The sequence below is a fragment of the Trypanosoma rangeli genome (assembly GCF_003719475.1).
Source record: "Trypanosoma rangeli strain AM80 chromosome Unknown Tra_15.4_contig_00002, whole genome shotgun sequence".
NCBI lineage: Eukaryota > Euglenozoa > Kinetoplastea > Trypanosomatida > Trypanosomatidae > Trypanosoma > Trypanosoma rangeli.
In genome coordinates, this window is record NW_021705746.1 from 46,215 (window position 1) to 62,650 (window position 16,436).

General features: G+C 48.1%; 9 protein-coding genes across 9 annotated transcripts, besides 8 other annotated features; all 9 read left to right on the forward strand.

Moving 5' to 3' along the window:
* On the forward strand, nucleotides 1–2,883 carry TraAM80_00103 (putative ubiquitin-protein ligase; the record flags this gene model as incomplete). Its single annotated transcript, XM_029377195.1, has 1 exon — nucleotides 1–2,883. One exon carries the CDS (start codon nucleotides 1–3, stop codon nucleotides 2,881–2,883), a length of 2,883 nt encoding a protein of 960 aa, XP_029242938.1.
* Nucleotides 2,884–3,018: 135 nt separating this feature from the next.
* Nucleotides 3,019–3,042: a microsatellite.
* A 167-nt stretch (nucleotides 3,043–3,209) lies between these two features.
* Nucleotides 3,210–3,256: a microsatellite.
* A 313-nt stretch (nucleotides 3,257–3,569) lies between these two features.
* Nucleotides 3,570–5,714, forward strand: TraAM80_00104 (uncharacterized protein; the record flags this gene model as incomplete). Its single annotated transcript, XM_029377196.1, has 1 exon — nucleotides 3,570–5,714. One exon carries the CDS (start codon nucleotides 3,570–3,572, stop codon nucleotides 5,712–5,714), a length of 2,145 nt encoding a protein of 714 aa, XP_029242939.1.
* Nucleotides 5,715–6,005: 291 nt separating this feature from the next.
* Nucleotides 6,006–6,040: a sequence feature (A-rich).
* A 3-nt stretch (nucleotides 6,041–6,043) lies between these two features.
* On the forward strand, nucleotides 6,044–7,762 carry TraAM80_00105 (Aspartate ammonia-lyase; the record flags this gene model as incomplete). The annotated part of the gene is made up of 1 exon (XM_029377197.1): nucleotides 6,044–7,762. One exon carries the CDS (start codon nucleotides 6,044–6,046, stop codon nucleotides 7,760–7,762), a length of 1,719 nt encoding a protein of 572 aa, XP_029242940.1.
* Nucleotides 7,763–7,962: 200 nt separating this feature from the next.
* Nucleotides 7,963–8,035: a microsatellite.
* A 27-nt stretch (nucleotides 8,036–8,062) lies between these two features.
* Nucleotides 8,063–8,106: a microsatellite.
* Nucleotides 8,107–8,342: 236 nt separating this feature from the next.
* On the forward strand, nucleotides 8,343–10,382 carry TraAM80_00106 (p22 protein precursor; the record flags this gene model as incomplete). The annotated part of the gene is made up of 1 exon (XM_029377198.1): nucleotides 8,343–10,382. One exon carries the CDS (start codon nucleotides 8,343–8,345, stop codon nucleotides 10,380–10,382), a length of 2,040 nt encoding a protein of 679 aa, XP_029242941.1.
* A 297-nt stretch (nucleotides 10,383–10,679) lies between these two features.
* Nucleotides 10,680–11,258, forward strand: TraAM80_00107 (histone-binding protein RBBP7; the record flags this gene model as incomplete). Its single annotated transcript, XM_029377199.1, has 1 exon — nucleotides 10,680–11,258. One exon carries the CDS (start codon nucleotides 10,680–10,682, stop codon nucleotides 11,256–11,258), a length of 579 nt encoding a protein of 192 aa, XP_029242942.1.
* A 142-nt stretch (nucleotides 11,259–11,400) lies between these two features.
* Nucleotides 11,401–11,832, forward strand: TraAM80_00108 (histone-binding protein RBBP7; the record flags this gene model as incomplete). The annotated part of the gene is made up of 1 exon (XM_029377200.1): nucleotides 11,401–11,832. The coding sequence occupies one exon, from the start codon at nucleotides 11,401–11,403 to the stop codon at nucleotides 11,830–11,832; it is 432 nt and encodes a 143-aa protein (XP_029242943.1).
* Nucleotides 11,833–12,259: 427 nt separating this feature from the next.
* Nucleotides 12,260–12,781, forward strand: TraAM80_00109 (uncharacterized protein; the record flags this gene model as incomplete). The annotated part of the gene is made up of 1 exon (XM_029377201.1): nucleotides 12,260–12,781. One exon carries the CDS (start codon nucleotides 12,260–12,262, stop codon nucleotides 12,779–12,781), a length of 522 nt encoding a protein of 173 aa, XP_029242944.1.
* Nucleotides 12,782–13,147: 366 nt separating this feature from the next.
* On the forward strand, nucleotides 13,148–13,825 carry TraAM80_00110 (p22 protein precursor; the record flags this gene model as incomplete). Its single annotated transcript, XM_029377202.1, has 1 exon — nucleotides 13,148–13,825. One exon carries the CDS (start codon nucleotides 13,148–13,150, stop codon nucleotides 13,823–13,825), a length of 678 nt encoding a protein of 225 aa, XP_029242945.1.
* Nucleotides 13,826–13,859: 34 nt separating this feature from the next.
* Nucleotides 13,860–13,883: a microsatellite.
* A 420-nt stretch (nucleotides 13,884–14,303) lies between these two features.
* Nucleotides 14,304–14,360: a sequence feature (A-rich).
* Nucleotides 14,361–14,810: 450 nt separating this feature from the next.
* Nucleotides 14,811–14,830: a microsatellite.
* A 28-nt stretch (nucleotides 14,831–14,858) lies between these two features.
* TraAM80_00111 (uncharacterized protein) lies at nucleotides 14,859–16,175 on the forward strand (the record flags this gene model as incomplete). Its single annotated transcript, XM_029377203.1, has 1 exon — nucleotides 14,859–16,175. The coding sequence occupies one exon, from the start codon at nucleotides 14,859–14,861 to the stop codon at nucleotides 16,173–16,175; it is 1,317 nt and encodes a 438-aa protein (XP_029242946.1).
* Between the last annotated feature and the right edge of the window lie 261 nt (nucleotides 16,176–16,436).

Sequence of the window (16,436 nt, forward strand, 5' to 3'; positions counted from 1 at the left end):
ATGTGCATACAGACCATTTTGAAGCAGTTGGTGCTCAGTATTCATAAAGACACTCTTACGGAGGAGTTGAGTGGATGTCGATATGGGCTTGACCTGCTAGTTCGTTTGATACTTGCAGAGTACGCCAGCCCGCCAGATGACAATAACACTCAGTGGAAAGAGGAACACTTATTTATGCTGAATGCTCTTTTTAAAACAGCCAGTCAGTTGGATGATAAGGGAAGGCTTTTAGTTCCGGCGCTACAGCTTGTTATTCAGCACGGCACACTCGCAAACGAGGCCGCTGTGTCGTGGATTCATAACCTGTATGCATCACTCTCCACAGGTGAGATTGCCGTAGTCTTGGAAACCCCGGAAGCTAAGGATATGCTGCTAAACTCTCTCACATCTTCGTCTCAAGATGCGCGATACCTTTTTCCCACCGCATGTGCACTGCATGTACTCCTGGCATCTTCACCTGATGAAACGTGTACTGCAAGGGAGGAGGGCAATAAGGCATTAATAAATGCACTTGTAAACGTTGTGACGAATGAGCTAACAACAATAATTCACCATCATTCGACAACAGCTCTTGGAAAATTGGTGCGGCTTACACCTTTTTTCCTGAAGATAGAAAATGTTCAGGAATGTGAACTACGAAGGAAATGGTTGAGGTGTCTCCTACAATTGACAATTCAGGCAAGCAAAGGTGACGAACTGCTGAAAACGACGCTGGCGGATCTTCTTCATCCACACATTGAGAGTTCTACGCATGCGAATCAGTACATGCAGTTGACGACGTACTTGTTTACTCCAGACTGTGGGTTACACCTGTTAAAGGATACTGCTGCCACAGTTGCTGCACTTAATGAATTTACTCTCGAGATAGATTCATCATCTCCTCTCTTACTTGGCGCCTTGTCGGATTTTGATCTTTTATGTAGCATTATTGTGTGGCCCATTTACAATTTTTCGCTGGCGTCTATGGAGCAGCGTATTGAGGTAACTACAATTGTTTCAAAATTGGTGAATTTACCAGAGCTTTTGCAGTGTTTATGGCGCATCTACCAATACGGTCAAAGCAGCACCTTTGGTGCATTAACTGGGAAGAAGAAAGAACTCTTGTTGAAGGAAGTGAGGGCGGGTAACGTGGTTCATCTTCCTTTTGTGAGCGAAGCTCCAGCAGAACTTTTCAGCATGGTGACAGGTGCAATAGGAGGACGTTCTTTTTTCTGGGACCCGTATCCTGCAGTGTCGGTATTGTTTTTTACCTTGCTGAGTTATTTTGTAGACGCCACCGATTTTATGGAGGAGCTTGATAGTTGCACAGTCATGGATCGTGATGACGCTGTAATGCTTGTCTTGGCGTTGAAGGAGATTGTACATAGGTCATACATGCATGGCATTCTCCCGAACTGCAACAGTGAGGCTGTTGCACAGACAGCGTTAACGTTGTTGGCCAAACTGCATGTTATAGATGAAGTACAATCCTTTGTGCCCCATCCCTCTGTGTGGATTACGACAGATTTGACGATTCTTGACACAGTTAAGTCTATTGATGGTGATAAGTGGACGTACGTTAAGTCGGAGTTGGAACTTTTCACGCTTAAAGACACTGCGGGGGATGCGGCACAACTTGTGAATCCAAATTGCGCAGCTCTTTGCCATCCACAATGGGCAGGGAGTACCACTTGGTCCAAGTTACACCGAGTTATTCGGCTCCTTCAAAATGCCCCCTTCACTATCTCTTTTTTTTTGCGTGCCACTCTGTTTTCCAGAGTTGTCCTTGGTCGAGGGGAAAGTTCGTTTTTTGGCTCTCGGCAAGGTCTTTTTGTGCGTCGTGGTCACATTTTTATGGACGCATTTGACCAGATTGCCAACAATCCCGCAACCCCTGAACTGGTTGGCGTTCGCTTTCGAGACAACAACAACAACGTTGAGGAAGGCCACGGTGAGGGAGTGTACCGGGAGTTCCTTGTGAGTTTGTGTAACGAGGCATTTGCAGCTGAGTATGGTATGTTTTGTCAAACCGAAACTGGTGACGTTTACCCCAACCCATTTAGTTATGAGACGACAGGGGACTCACAGCATCTGCGTCGCATCACATTTCTTGGTGCTATGGTGGGTCGCTCACTGCGGGATGGGGTTCTGCTAGACATTCCTTTTGCGCCTCACTTCCGCAACGCCATTCTTGGTCGCAGTAACTCAATCAACAATTTAAAGAGTTTTGACAAGCAACTGTACCGCCATATCATTTCTTTGCGCTCTCTAAGCGATAAAGAAATTGAAGGTTTGTCACTCACCTTTACGTACACGGCAAATGTATTGGGAGAGGTACGTGAGGTGGAGCTGCTGCGTGATGGAAGAAACATTCCAGTCACGCGTCGCAACTGCTTGAATTATATTCACCTTGTTGCATGCTTTAAGTTGAACCATGAGTCAGCTCGCCAAACCAAAGCCTTTCTGGAAGGCCTGAAAATGATCGTGGACCTCAGTTGGTTGAAACTATTTGATAGCAATGAACTCATGAAGCTCTTTGGCGGGGACGCTGAGGGTGCCATTGATGTTGCGGATTGGAGACGGCACACACAATACCACAGTGCAGATGATGAGGAGAGTGCGCCTGTGCACTACTTCTGGCAGGTGGTGGAGTCCATGTCGCAGGATGAGCGAAAAAAGCTGCTGAAGTTCACAACATCTATGCCTCGGCCCCCACTGCTTGGCTTTCGGTTCCTCAGTCCGCCCTTCAAAGTACATGTTGTGTGGGGCACATCTGAGGAGTGGCTACCGTCTGCGTCGACGTGCTTCTCCACACTAAAGCTTCCACCATACAAAGATGTTGAAGCCGCACGAAGAAAAATAAAGGCCGCGATCGAAGAAACGGACGAGTTTGCTTTCAGCTAGTTTGTTGTTCTTTTTTGCCAAAGCTGGTCTGGCGTGTATATCTATCTACACGTCTATTGTACAGGGAGTGGGGGTGCCCTACCGTTTTGCTTTCCTTCGTTACTACTACTATGCTTGCCGCTGACGTTGTGCTAGTTTTTTTTTTTTCCTTTTGTTTTTCTCTCTGTTCTTGAGGCCTTTTTTCCCTTTACTATTTGATTGTGTGTTTTAGTTTTCACGCCTTGTATGAGTGAAATCCCGTAGCGTGAAAGCGATGCATTTGAATTTTTATTTACGTGAATTTGTTACTACAGCCCTTCTTTTTCTTCTTTGGGCCTCCATTACCGGTGTGTGTGTGTGCGTGTATTCGTCTCTATCTCTGTGTGCATGTGTGATTTTGCTTCTTTCCTCACTTTTTTTTTTTGCCTTACTTTGCGGGAATCCACATATAATTTTCACGATATTTTTTCTAGTTTTACTTTTGTCTTTTATTTCCTGTTTTCTTCAGATAGTTAGGATCCCGCCGCGCTTACTCGCCCCTCCTTGTGGGCCGGTTCCCGGAGAACTGGAGCTGGACGTCTTTTGTGGTGCAGTTACTGCGTGACCAGCAATTCATTTTTGTTGGTGCTGACTTTTTCCTTTTTTTTTTTTGCCTTCCTTACCAATCTTTTCTTTGGCCGTGGCACCCAGTTGACATCTGTGGGGGGATGCTTCAGACTTCACGGTGTGCTTTGGGCTCATTTGTTCTTAATGCACACGTGATTCCGGACTGGTGGCAGTCATTTCATAGGGAGGATCAACATCGGGTGGCTTGTGCTCGCATCAAGCATCTCCGCACACCACATGGCGATAACGGAAGAGACGGCGTCGCTCCCATCAGATTACCAGAAGCAGACGAATTGGTCAAGACATACACACGAAACCACAATGCGGAGGATCTCAGCTTTACTGTACAATATATTCGAGAGACGCTGGGTGAACCACTGAATTCCTTGCATTACCACTCACTTTTTCGTGTTTTTAATTACACTCGAGACAAGGAGAATATTGAACAACTTTTGCATGTTATTATAGAACGTGGGGAGGCGAACATAGATACATATGCTCTTGTCATTGATGCTCTTCACTGCTTGAGCCCTGTAGATACGCTCGCTAGGATGATGCGTATGATCGATGTCACTCAAACATGTTTTGGAACGCTGCGATCTGAGACTGGTTGCCCGCTGTTATCGTCATTGCTTCACCATGTAGCTAACTCTGGTAAGTACCCATCCACGGCGGTTTTGCTTGTGGCGCTTTGGATACGGGCTTTGGGAGTTCAGCTGTGTGATTGGGACTATGTACATGTCCTTGCTACTCTACTTTCGCGTCCAGAGGACTTTCCTCGGATACGGAGCACCTTGGGTGTTTTTAGCGAGTTTCCCCGAGGTAGTGTGAGTCCAGAAGCCGTTTTTAAGCGATTGGAGAACCGTGGGGAGTTATCACCAGCCTCAAGTCCGCTTAACACACTTGTTGATGCGATGCGAGCTTCGCTTTCACAGGCGGGCGTGAATCTTGATGAACCCATACTGAATTGTGTCATCAATACGAGAACCGCTGGGCTCTCATCTATGGTGGAATATATTGTTGCCGATATGACATCTATTGCCATAAGCGGGAATTTTTACGGAGACATTTTGAGTTGTTATCATGCGCTTGCTTTGCTGTACAGCACTCTTCGCAATGATACTGCAGCTGTGGAAACATTACGGTATGTCGCATGCGAGATCCGTCGCCGGGAGCGTTCTGTCAACGCTGATGGAGGACGTGCGGCATTGGCGTCGCGTGGGGAATGTGTGCACCACCACTACTTGATGGACATAGGCAGTGTTCTCAGCCGCGTCAGCATGAGAACTCTGCAGGGGGCCCGGGTGGATTACGCCCATTTGGCGCAGAATGCGAACTCGGATGTCTTGGAAAACGACATTGTGGCAGCTGAGAGCTACGCAATTCTCTTTGTACGTAGCAATGAAGAGGCGGAAGAAGCACTTCGACAGGTGTCGCAGAGCGTTGACTTGTCTTATCATCGTACACGACTTCCTACAAAGCTGTTATTTCGACGATTTGTCGAGCTCTGTGCCCGTCACCCAAAGAAAAACTGTAAGTTGACACCGGTCGGTTTGGAGGAGCGCCGGAAGTGGGGCAGGTACCTTGACGCGCGAGATGCCTCACTTGCCCTTTTTGGTTCAGCAAAACAAGCGCGCGATTCCATGAAACACTTGTTTTACAACGACAACAAATTACCAGAGCTGCGTAGCCCCGCGATGATAGAACGAGATATGAATGACACAGCAGCTCTGTTTAAGTGGAAGCGGGCTCCAACCATTGCATCGTTGCGGGTTCGATCCTCCCTTCCTCATGTAGGCTGCCCAGCAGACCCTGTACCTCGCCATCTGTGGGATCCGGAGGTGTACAACCCATATCCACAACTCATGTTACAGATGAGCCCTATGGATGACGAACGTGTCACGCATGACATGTTTCAGGAGGTGTGGCGCGTTCTCATGAATCCGTCAGTTGTTGGAACTGACCAGTGGTACTTGCGTGACTCAGAAATGTATCTCTTGCTGTTGCGGTGCCTCATTCATCGGCTGGATTGGGAGGCGGCGGTTCACTTGACGCTGAAGACCATGGAAAATTTAACGTACACCTACATGATGGATCATGAGGTGACATTGATGTTTCAGGAAATTGGTGACCCCGCTGGTTGCTTGGCGTTTAAAGTGGCAACCAAACTCTTTGATGGACGTATCCTCAAAGACGGTCAAAGCAAGCGGGACAAGTTTCACCAGGAGCAGTTTGGTGAGATGTGAGGGAGCTGAAGTGACGGGATAATTAGAGGGAGAAGTGATGGGGGGAATTTAAAAAAAAACAGGTGAGGGGAAGAGAAATGGTTGTTGTTGGTGATGAGGCGATTTGTTCTGTTGCTTAGACACGTTCATGCACACATTTACCGTATGTCAGAGGGTGACTTAGTCTTAGTTGGAGATATATGGATATTATGCATATGCTCTTGTCCATGTCGCTCTGTGTGCAGTGCCCGACTTTTTCATTATTATTATTATTTTTTTGGGCTTGTAATTCATGTTTTAATGTACCAATTGAAAAAAAAAAAGAAAGAACAGAACAAAAAAAACAAGCAATGGCTACAACTGCGCTGGAGCCGCAGCAAGATCTACCACGTATTGAGATATTCCCTACGCTGAAGGCGGTGACTGTTTTCAGGGACCGGGCACAACTTACTTACGTCGCCAACGCCGCGCTTACGGTTGGGACACATATCCTCTCCTTGAAGGGAGAAAAGGGTTGGGGGGGCGTCTTGGAGAACACACTCCAGATTCGTCTGGAGGACGCAGCAAACCAGCCGGTGGTGATGCGAGGGGTGCGTGTCAAGACGCACGTCAACAAGGAGGATATACGGGAGCGGGTCCGAGAGCTGGAGAAGGCACGAGATGAAAATTTGGAGCGTCTTAACGTTATTAGCGACAAAAATGCGGTTAACGACGCCATTGAAATTGCACTGAAAGATATGGAGAATAAGCTGAACACCATGGGGAAGCGTGACAAGGGACAATACGCGCATGTAAATGTGGACCACATGGCTCAGTTTCTTTCAAAGCCTGCATCCTGGAAGGGTCTGACCCGTTTTATTGCTCGCCGAAAGTTGCAATTGGGACAGTGTCGTCTGACGCTCTTAGAGGAGGAGAATGAGCTTGTGTTGAAAGAACATAAAATAGAGAAGGATCTGAATGATCTAAAGTATGACTTGTGCAACGAACGGCGAGAAATGTCAGTTGAGCTCATTATTTCTGTCCATGAACGGGCCGTGAATTTAAAACTTTTTGTGAGCTTTGTAATCATGGGTGCTTCGTGGACTCCGTTATACGACATCCGCATGAATCGGGGACAGTCTGTAGTGGACGTTACATACCACGCCCAGGTGTGTCAGAAGACCTCAATGGATTGGAATAAAGTGCAAATGAAGCTCAGTACAGCCACGCCCCACTTCAGTTCAGCTCCGCCCGAACTCTTGGATTGGAAGATCAGTTTGCAGCCATCAGTGCGCCCTGGGCGCTCCAGTTGTGGCCTTATGGCTCTAAGACTTCTTGATGAACCGGGACTGACGCGGGCCAATGTTGATTCGCCAGTTCCCCAGTCTGCCCGGGTGGAGCAGGCGGAGGTTTCCTCTTTATCTAGCTCGAGTACATTTCAAATTGTTGGTTTAGCCACTGTGCGAAGCGACAACAGACCGGTAAAGCTCACCATCGCCGTATGCACATTTCCGGTGAAACGTATGTATCATGCAGTGCCAAAAAGAACTCCGTGGACCTACCTCATTATCAAAGCGAATAATACAAGTCCTTACTTATTCCTTGCCGGAAAGGCAAACGTTTTTGCGAACAACATTTTTGTAGGCAAATCGGAGTTTGGATTTGTTCCTGCCGGTGCGGAATTTACGACGTCACTTGGTACAGATGATGCTGTAAGCGTCACACGAAAAAGAGTGAAGCGAATGGAGTCTACTGTTCGTGCCATGTTGCGTAACCCACAAGTGATCATTGAATATGTATATGAATTTACGGTGAAGGGTTCATTGACGACAGAGGCGGCATTGGTAGTAAAGGATCAGTGCCCCATATCCTTGCATAATGACATCCGAGTGAAGCTGAGAGATCCGAGCAGGAAGATGCTGGCGGACGGGATGACAGCGGAGGGCAATGAGTGCAGTGTGGATAGTGAGGGCGTCGTGGAATGGCAGTTGCAACTCCCTTCCGGTGCGTTCACGCGCGTCTTCCGTTTTGCTTTCCAGGTTGAATACAATGAGGAAATGAATGTTGTTGGACTTGAAGAAGGACAATAGAATGGTAGGAGGATATGGAAAAGGGGAAGCTAGTAAACAAAAAAATGGAGTCGAACGGGGTGGGTGAGAATGAGAAAGAGAGAGGGGGGAGTTAGGTGTTGGGTAGGGCGGGTATAAATGCATGCATGTACATTGGAACAAAGAATTGATGTGGGGTGTTCGACGACATGACTACATAAATAAAAGTATTCATTGGCGCCTTTATTTCTTGTTGTTGTTGTTTTTTTTTTTTTGTTACCTGATTGTTTTTATTTTTTTTATTTTTTATTTTTTGGAGGGGGGTGCCAACTTACGGAAGGAGGTATGGCTGGTTTGTTGGTTTGTTTTTGCCTACTTGGTTGGTTAACCCGTTGTGACAACACCGGGCGCAATGATTCATCTCCTCTCTTTCTCTAATTGCTCGGCACGTCCGCACGTGTGCCACATATGGGCACACATAAACACAAGAATGACAAAGCAAACGTGAACGCGTCAGGTATATGTGAGGGCTGTTTGGACGAAGTTGCAGGCTCTTTTTTTTTTTTTTTTGCGTGGCTGTGAGAGGGAGGACGGCGAAGGGGCAGTGTAGTTGGCAAAAGAAATGGAAGAGTTGCAATGTAGTCTTCTTGGGTTCTCGTCCACAGCGTTCCCGCTTGCGGTTTTTGCGGCACAGCGGACTGGTGGTGACAATGGCAGGAAGGAGACGTCTGCCGTTTTGTCGCAGCTGCACCCATCAGAGCGTGCGTTGATTGAGGACGCTCTACCGCTTGGGGCAATGTGCCATGCCCTGCGTAGTGTGGTGACGGATATTGCAGTGGGCCGTACTGAAGGCCTGTATATTTCGGCTATTGGAGCTGCCATCAGAAGGATATTGGAGAACTATGAGGATGCCGTGCAGAATGCAACCACAGCTGCTGCCGTAACTGCGCTCCGCCCCGTGTACTTCCCTGCTTTTACGCTACTGACAGAGATGATAGATCAGCAGAAGAATACGGATGTTGTTCTTTCTACTATTCGTGCTTTTGTGTTGAATCGTGAGATTCCACAGGAGTTTAGAGTCTGCCTTGGAGAATCGGTGTGGATGGGTCTTCTTTACACAATTGCGCATTACATTGCCCATGGTGTCGTACTGCACGGCCGAAAAGACTTCTTTATATCTGTAAAGTCCAAAGGAGGAAAGGAGGACCACACGTTGCACAGTGATCTTCTTCCGCATGTAATTTCGATGGAGCTTGGCATGCTGATTTTGTCTGTTGGCAAAGAGCGACGTGTAGTGCTCGGTGAAGCTGAGAGTCATGGGAAGGAGTATCTTGAGCAACTAGCGTTGGGAACGCAGGATGAGACTGCAAATGCTGTTTTTAAGGCGATTTATAACCCCTCGCTTTGCAATGGTGGATTTTTAGTGGTTGACGAGTTAGAGACACGCATTGAGGCGGCTCGGGCTTTGTGGTCAAAAACGCTTTGGTTAAAAGTAGGTGAACAAGCAGCCTTACACGAACATCTTGTTGCCTTGCGTGCTATGTTTTTATGTCACCGAGGAGATCTCTGGCATGCCTTTGTGGAGGCTGCTTTTCCCAGCCTTGTGGACAGTGCTGTGCGCAAGACCATCCTGAAGGAGGCTGCTATTGGACGTGTTGTAGCGGATGCCCTTATGCATGCTTTGAGTGTTACTGGTTTAGCTGAGGCACCTATTTATGAACGCTTTAGCATGTTTATTGTGCTTCCACTAGAAATAGGTGAGAGTAAGTTACGTTCTATCGAAGAAACGGCGCGTACCATTCTTGGCAACATGCGAGGCCTTGGGCTTCACTACGTCATACCTCGTGGTCTTCACTTGGTTTTGTCAGCCAAGGCATTGGAGTACTACCAAAGGATTTTTTCGTTTCATATTGCCAGGCGATTTTCTCTGCATGCGCTTCATGGTGTTAGATACGTCTTCTCAGAGGCTTCTATGACGAACAAACAACCATCAGCTGAGCTTCGGCGCACCTTTGCCGTGATGCAAATGCTGTTGTTTCTTCACACCACATTAGGATATCATCTGCAAGTGGATGTAATTGTGTTGCAAACCGCTGAGCTGGAGAAGTCATTGGAAAGATGCAAAAGTGTACAGGAAGCGAAAAAATGCCTTGACCGTTATGTGTGGCATGTTGCAGAGGGTTCTTTTATAACCGAGGGTTCGGGGTCACTTTTGTTGGCCTGTGAGTCCCTTTTTCAGTGCTCCATTGCCCTATATGTACTTTGTACGCGCTATCGCTTGACCTCGTGGGCGGTAGATGGGGCGCAGATTTCTCTTGAGGTCTCTGCAGCGCTCGCCGCATTAGAGACGCGGGTGCAGCAAGATGTCGTGGCTGCGTTTACCGGCCATCTTTCGGGTTCCGCAGTACGTGCCACGGAGCGGGCCTTGTGGGCGAGGCTTGATTTTAATCGCTTTCTCTCCGCTGGCGTGCGCCTAAAAAGCACGACAGAGTTTGCACAACCTACCACAGCGAAGGCGAGAGCAGCAGCGACAGCCGCGGCAGCCAAAGGAGGAGGAGTAGGAAGGGTGGTGGCTTTAGGACATGGTACAGCTGCAGCTCACGGACGTACGGATCTTCTGCCACGCGCCGCTTCGGCTTATATGAAGGCCACACGTGGGTGACATGTGTGCGTTTTCTGCTGCCTCTGCTCTGCTGTGCGGTGTGTGAACGGTGGTGGTTGTGGTGAAGTGTAAGGAGTTTATTGCAGCGTGTAGAGGAATTGACTCCGACTTTCTTCATCACCCCTACCCCCCACCACACACACATGCGCCTCTGTCTGGGGATGTCGCAGATGCGATGAAGAGCGTATGTAGTCAAGCGACCGGGGCAACATCCAGTTTTGGTTCAGCAGGGTATGTGGTGAGAGAGAGTGTGAAGTGAAGGTGCTTGGCTCGTATGGGGGAAAACAAGAGACAGTGATGTCAACGCAGTCCCTCTTGAAGGAGTTTGTTAGACTTGTGAGGTTCCAGCGGACGTGGGGGCAAAACCTACGGAAGTTATACTTCTACTGCAGCACTCATGTGTTGGGGTGGCCAAGCCTTACCGTCGACTGGATTTCGGGGCGCCGAACGGAGACTAACGGGTGGAATTGCACCCTGCAGTATCTTGCGGTTGGTACGCAGGCATTTTGTGGTAGGCAAAATTATGTGCGTGCCATTGGGGTGGCGGTGGCCAATGAACCGGATGAAGTGGGTGCAGAGGAGTACTCATCTACAGGTAACAGTGTCAGTCGCGGGGTAGTGCAGGAGGTGGGGGCAAATTCTGAGACGCGGGTTCGAAGTGTGTGTGGCCACTGTGCTGTGGAAGAAACAATCCATGTAGATGGCGTGGTGTTAAAAACAAGATCTATGCCGCAGAACTCAGACATCATTGCTGTACAAACAGCCTCAGGATGTGTAGGTGTATACAATCTTCTTCACTGCAGCGGAGAGGAGGGGGTGATGCCGTTGTACCTGATGCTTTGCTTCCTGCATACGAGATGGGTGGTTTTGCTCTGAGCTGGAGTGCCATCACAAAAGGTTGTTTGGCGAGTGGTGCAAGTGATGGGCATGTTCTGTATTGGCACATCCATAACCGACTCTTTGCCACTAACGGTGAAAATGGGAGTGACAGCAGACGGGCGTACAACCTGTTTGCCGAATGGGAACACACACAGACGTCGTAACGGATGTCTCTTGGCACGGCTCTCAGGGTTATCTCCTGCTCTCGGCGGGTATGGATGGGGCAATACAACTGTGGGGCACAAGAGATAAAAAATCTGGTTGCTCATGGCCCCGTGTACATGAGGGTGGTATTACCGCTGCCCAACTACATCTCACTACCGCTTTTCAGGTTGTCAGTGCCAGTTTAGACAGTGTGCTGCACTTGTGGGACATTCGACAACACAAAAAGACGGAGCTTCCCTTGCTGTGGTATTATGGTAAGAGTATCACGGGACTTCTGTGGGCCCCCTTTAGTGAGACAGTACTGAGTACCTTCAGCGAGGATGGACTAGTTGCCATCTGGGATATGATCAAACAATTTTTATGCCTTTTACAGATACTGAGGATGAACCTGCTATGCTTGTCTTGACTTGTCTTTTCTGCATACTGCGCACTTGGGACGCGTCATCGATGCAAAGTGGTGCAGTGGAACTGAGGGTCAATGGCTGATGACCTCAATGGACACTATGAATGGGTTACATGCTTATCGTCCATCTAAGAGCGTTGTACTGGATTATGGTTTTTCTGAGTGAAATGACATGAGGTGTGGGTGGGGAATTGAAAGCGCGTGAGTGTGGGAGTAGAGTATGCAAGAAATAAAAAAAATAATAATAACAAGAACGAAAGTGACAGTAAAGGAACAAAGATCAAATGAATTTGGTGCAACGTGACATGTTGGCAGGTGATTTAGGGGGACGATGAAAGGCAACACCAACTAGTCCCGAAGACAAAAACTCCAAACGTTACTGATTCATCCTTTTTTCAGTTAGTACACATCACACACAGGCCCCACATAAATGGGGTCCTCTACAGATGACAATGCAGGCGCTGACGAGGACAGGCGAGGTGTGCGCCGGCGGTTGTCTAGTTCCAAACATAGAATAGAAACAACAGAGAGACAATCACAACATCATTCTTCAACACCGTTGTCAGCGCGGGAAGTTGTGCCTACGGTTTCTTCTTTTGAAAAGAAGGCGGTGAGTGGTCCTTTTTTTATCATCACGGAGGAAGTTGCGTGGCGTAGGGAGTTGGGTGAGGCGAACTTGTCGCCCTTTGCTGAGGTGGAGCGGTGTTGGGAGGAGCATCGCGCAACGGGAAAAATGCACCATGAGCCCCCGTGGCGAGTTTGCGCAGCGGCCGAGGACAACCGCGAGCACCCGTACTTTATGCGGTGGCTAGATACCGTGGAACTTCCCCCGTTGCAGGAGCTATTAAATAAAACAGTTTGTAGCGGCAGCGCTCCTGCTGAACACGGCAGTGGTTTTGAGAAGCAGTTTGTTGTGCAGAAAGATAACCAGTGCAGTGGACGCGAAACGTAGTAGGAAGTGATGTTGCTGCGGCGGTCTAGTGATTAAGTCGTTGGCAAAACGAGGAGGGGAGCAATGTGCGTTTGTCCTTGTGTGTTTTTAACGACAAACAAAATGGGAATGGAAAAGCATAATTTTCCCGTGATGAGTTATTGTTGTTGTTGGTTTTGCCTTCATTTCACTGGAACATCTGCCTCTTTCCTTTCATCTGCCACCTGGAGTTAGAAATACATACGTGCAAAGTCGTCTGAGGCCATTTGACACTCTATACATCGTCTGTCTTCTCGCCGCCGTCTCCTCTTTGTACACTCACACTCCAAAAAAAGAGAAAAGAAGCGACAACATTAAGAAGCGAAGCGCTAATCGAGGCATAAAGATATGCGGCGTGTTCTTGTGTCAGCTGCCCTTTTTGCTATTCAAAAAGCACCACCTATTCGTCGCTGTGCTCCTTCGGTGACCGCGGCAGCGACAATAAGCCCCCTTGTGGCGATGGAGCAGCGACGCCTCGCTTCGCACACTGCTCTCGCCGACGTCACCCGCCGCGAGTTGGACGACGAGCAGCAGCGCTCTGGAAAACCTGAAAAGCCAGAAGTTCCAGCGGGCTGGAAATTGGAGCGCAAACCCGGCGAGATGTTATTCACAATGAGTAAGACTTACGAGGACGAAGAGATTCTCATCCGCTTCCTTGGGAATGACACGGAAAGTGAGGACGATATTGCCTTTGAATTTCTCACATTTGTTACATCCAAAGGCAAATCCTTGATGTGCAACATGGCTTTTCAGGACGGTGGGGTCGTCATGAGGACCATCTCCTTTATAAAGGATGCAAAGCTTGCATTGGATGAATCGCCAGAGGCATCACGGAAGCGCCAGCGTCTGTACGAAGGTCCTCAGTTAGACGATCTGGACGTGGACCTTATCGACGCCTTGACGAGCTACTTCAATGAGCGGGGTTTGACGGAAGAGTTATGCAAGTTTATGGATGAGTATGGTATCTGGGCGGAGCAAGCAGAGTACGAGGACTGGCTCAGTGAAATCAACCGCTTTGTTTCTTGAGCTTTCTACGGTGTTGTGTTTCGCTTTCACTATCTTGTTTTTTTTTTGTTTTTTTTTTCGCTTCTCTTCCTGTTTAATTTCTACTCCTCATGCTTCATTAACTTAAATGGATGCAGGCGGGCCCATCAGTGAGCTGGGCCCGCGCCGCATAGGTGAGTGAGTGAGTGGTTGGCGGGCATGCATCCGCTCGATGCGGAGCGATTGGGGTCAAGAGAGAGGAGATAGGAAAAAAGTGGATGGGGTTGGGTGCATCTACTTTAATGCACACACCGACGTATGAATAATGACCAGGAGGGCAAGGGAAAAGACGCGGAACACGGTCGCATGAAGGTGACAATCACGTCTAACCAAAAGGGTTTGTCTGGGGTTTGTGAGAACAGAGCAAGGTGACGGGGAACAAAAAAAAAAACAAATAAGCAACGACAACCCTCGGTAAGGGAATGCTCATTGGTGAAGGCGCATCGTTTGAAACCATACGGAAAGAAAGAAAATAAAGAGGGGATAAACAAAAAAAAAGACAAGAAAGGCGGAAAGATGGTTTCTAACGTCACCCAGTTTTTTATATTTTTATTAACTATTACTATTATATGCAAACATTCATTGTACGTATGGTATATATCAATATCACTGTACGTGCATAATAAATGTGTGCGTACGTTGTTTGCTGTTCAGTAATTCCATATCTCTTTGCGGTCACATGCATGAATTAGCACAGCAGTGAGAATTCTCCAATATATACATATTGAATGGTGCTATCGCCACCTTGGTTAAGCAAGATTGTGCGTGTGTGTGTGCCCGCTTGATTTCAGTGCCTCCATTTTTTTTTTTTGAAGTAAATGGAAGAGTAATATTTATATAAATTAGGTAGTGCCAGTTGTAGCTTGGACCACGCTCTCTCTGTGATTCTTGTTGAATTCGTTTGCTGGGGTCCTTCCTCCTCACAAGATTAAACCAGGAGGACGAAGACTGTTCACTTGTTACAGCCATATATATATATATATATATTAGTTGTAGTTTGCAGTCATTTTGGAGGATGTCCCTTCAGGTTGAGGAGTACATGGGAGGAGTTCCCCTTATTATCTATCTTAGTGATGCGGATTGCACGGTGCAGGCAAAGCCGGCACCATTGACTTACGTGCTCCCGCGAAGTTCCGTCTTAATGGCTGTGCGAAGCGAGGTTCAGGCCTTCTTTTCCTTTTACACGGTTGCGAGAGAAGACACAACGCCGCTCGTGTGGCTAACATGGAGAGGTGAGCCGGTGCCATGGCATTACCCCATAGGGGCAATCAAAGATAGTATCAGTGCATTGCTGATTGCGGAAACCGATGTTGCAGAGTCAAGGGCTTCTCAGACCGAATTTTCGCAGCTCTCCCCAGCTGAGTTATACGCTGCCGTGTTTGGTTCCCCACTAATTCTGGAGGCGCGCATTACATGTGTGTCTGCGGAAAGGCCGTTGACAGTGCCCGTTCCTGGGCAGGAGGATGTGCTCTCTCGTCGCTCGGCAGACGAGGCAATTGGCGAGTTCCTGAAGCAGGTGATAAAAGGTACATTTTCCGCCATGTACGGCAGCATCAAGGCGCTTATGGATGCTCGTAGCGAAGTTATTAACGAGTTACTGAGCTTCGCCACGTGTACGTCAATTGGGGATCCCTTTGTACAGGCCTTGAGAGCCTACAATGATAGGATTGTGAAACTACGGCAATTGGCAGGGACTCCGAAAAACGTAGCCGTTATGATTAACATTCCTTTAGGTAAGAGTACCATGCAGTTTGTGCTCTTTCGTGTTCCTCTTATGTCTTCTGGAGTCGGTGATGACAGGCCAACTCAAAAGGAGCATGAGGAACCAAGATCCACTATAGAAGGCAATGATAGAAGCTGCAACACCAACCACGATCCCGGTAGCGTGTCTGATGCGGTGGGCGTTGACGCAAAGCTTAAGGGAAGCCCACTTGATACCCCCTTTGGAATGGTCATTTGGCTGGCTCTCTTAGGGCCTTATTTAAAATGGCAAAAACTCAGTGGGGATGACGGCTCCACTTCCCCAGGCGCCGAACCCTTCCTTCGTGCCATTTCTCCTTTTTACAGTGGTTTGGGTAGCGATTTCTTCGTGGACGAAGCGCTTTCTTCTCCGTTGGTCAACTCGCTTGTGAATGAATTTATTGCGGCCGGGGATGCAACGCTGGAGACGCAGAGAATCAGAGTAACCCTTCCGGCATCACCTCCTCAGCAAAGGCACCTCTGCCTCATCGTTCAAGGACTGCAACCGCCACTGTGCACCCCGGTGGGTTATCTCCTTGACCGTTTTGCCTCTGCTGATGGTCGGTTGTACGTGACCTTGGCAGCTCTTTGATTGAGTCTGGCTTCTAGTTATTGTTGCTTTTTAGATCCCTCCCGTGCGATAACCTCAGCGAGACAAAGGCTGGCAAGGAAACGAAAATAAAAGAGAAAAGTTTTTCTTCACACGTACGCACGCTCTTGGTCTTTGTTGCCCGACATATGTTGTTTTTTTTTTATTGCCTTTTGTGTATTCCTTCTGCGGGTTTTCAAATACGTATTGTGGGTGCACGAGAAGGAAAAAAAAAAGCCAAAAAAAATGTGTGTGTGTGTGTGG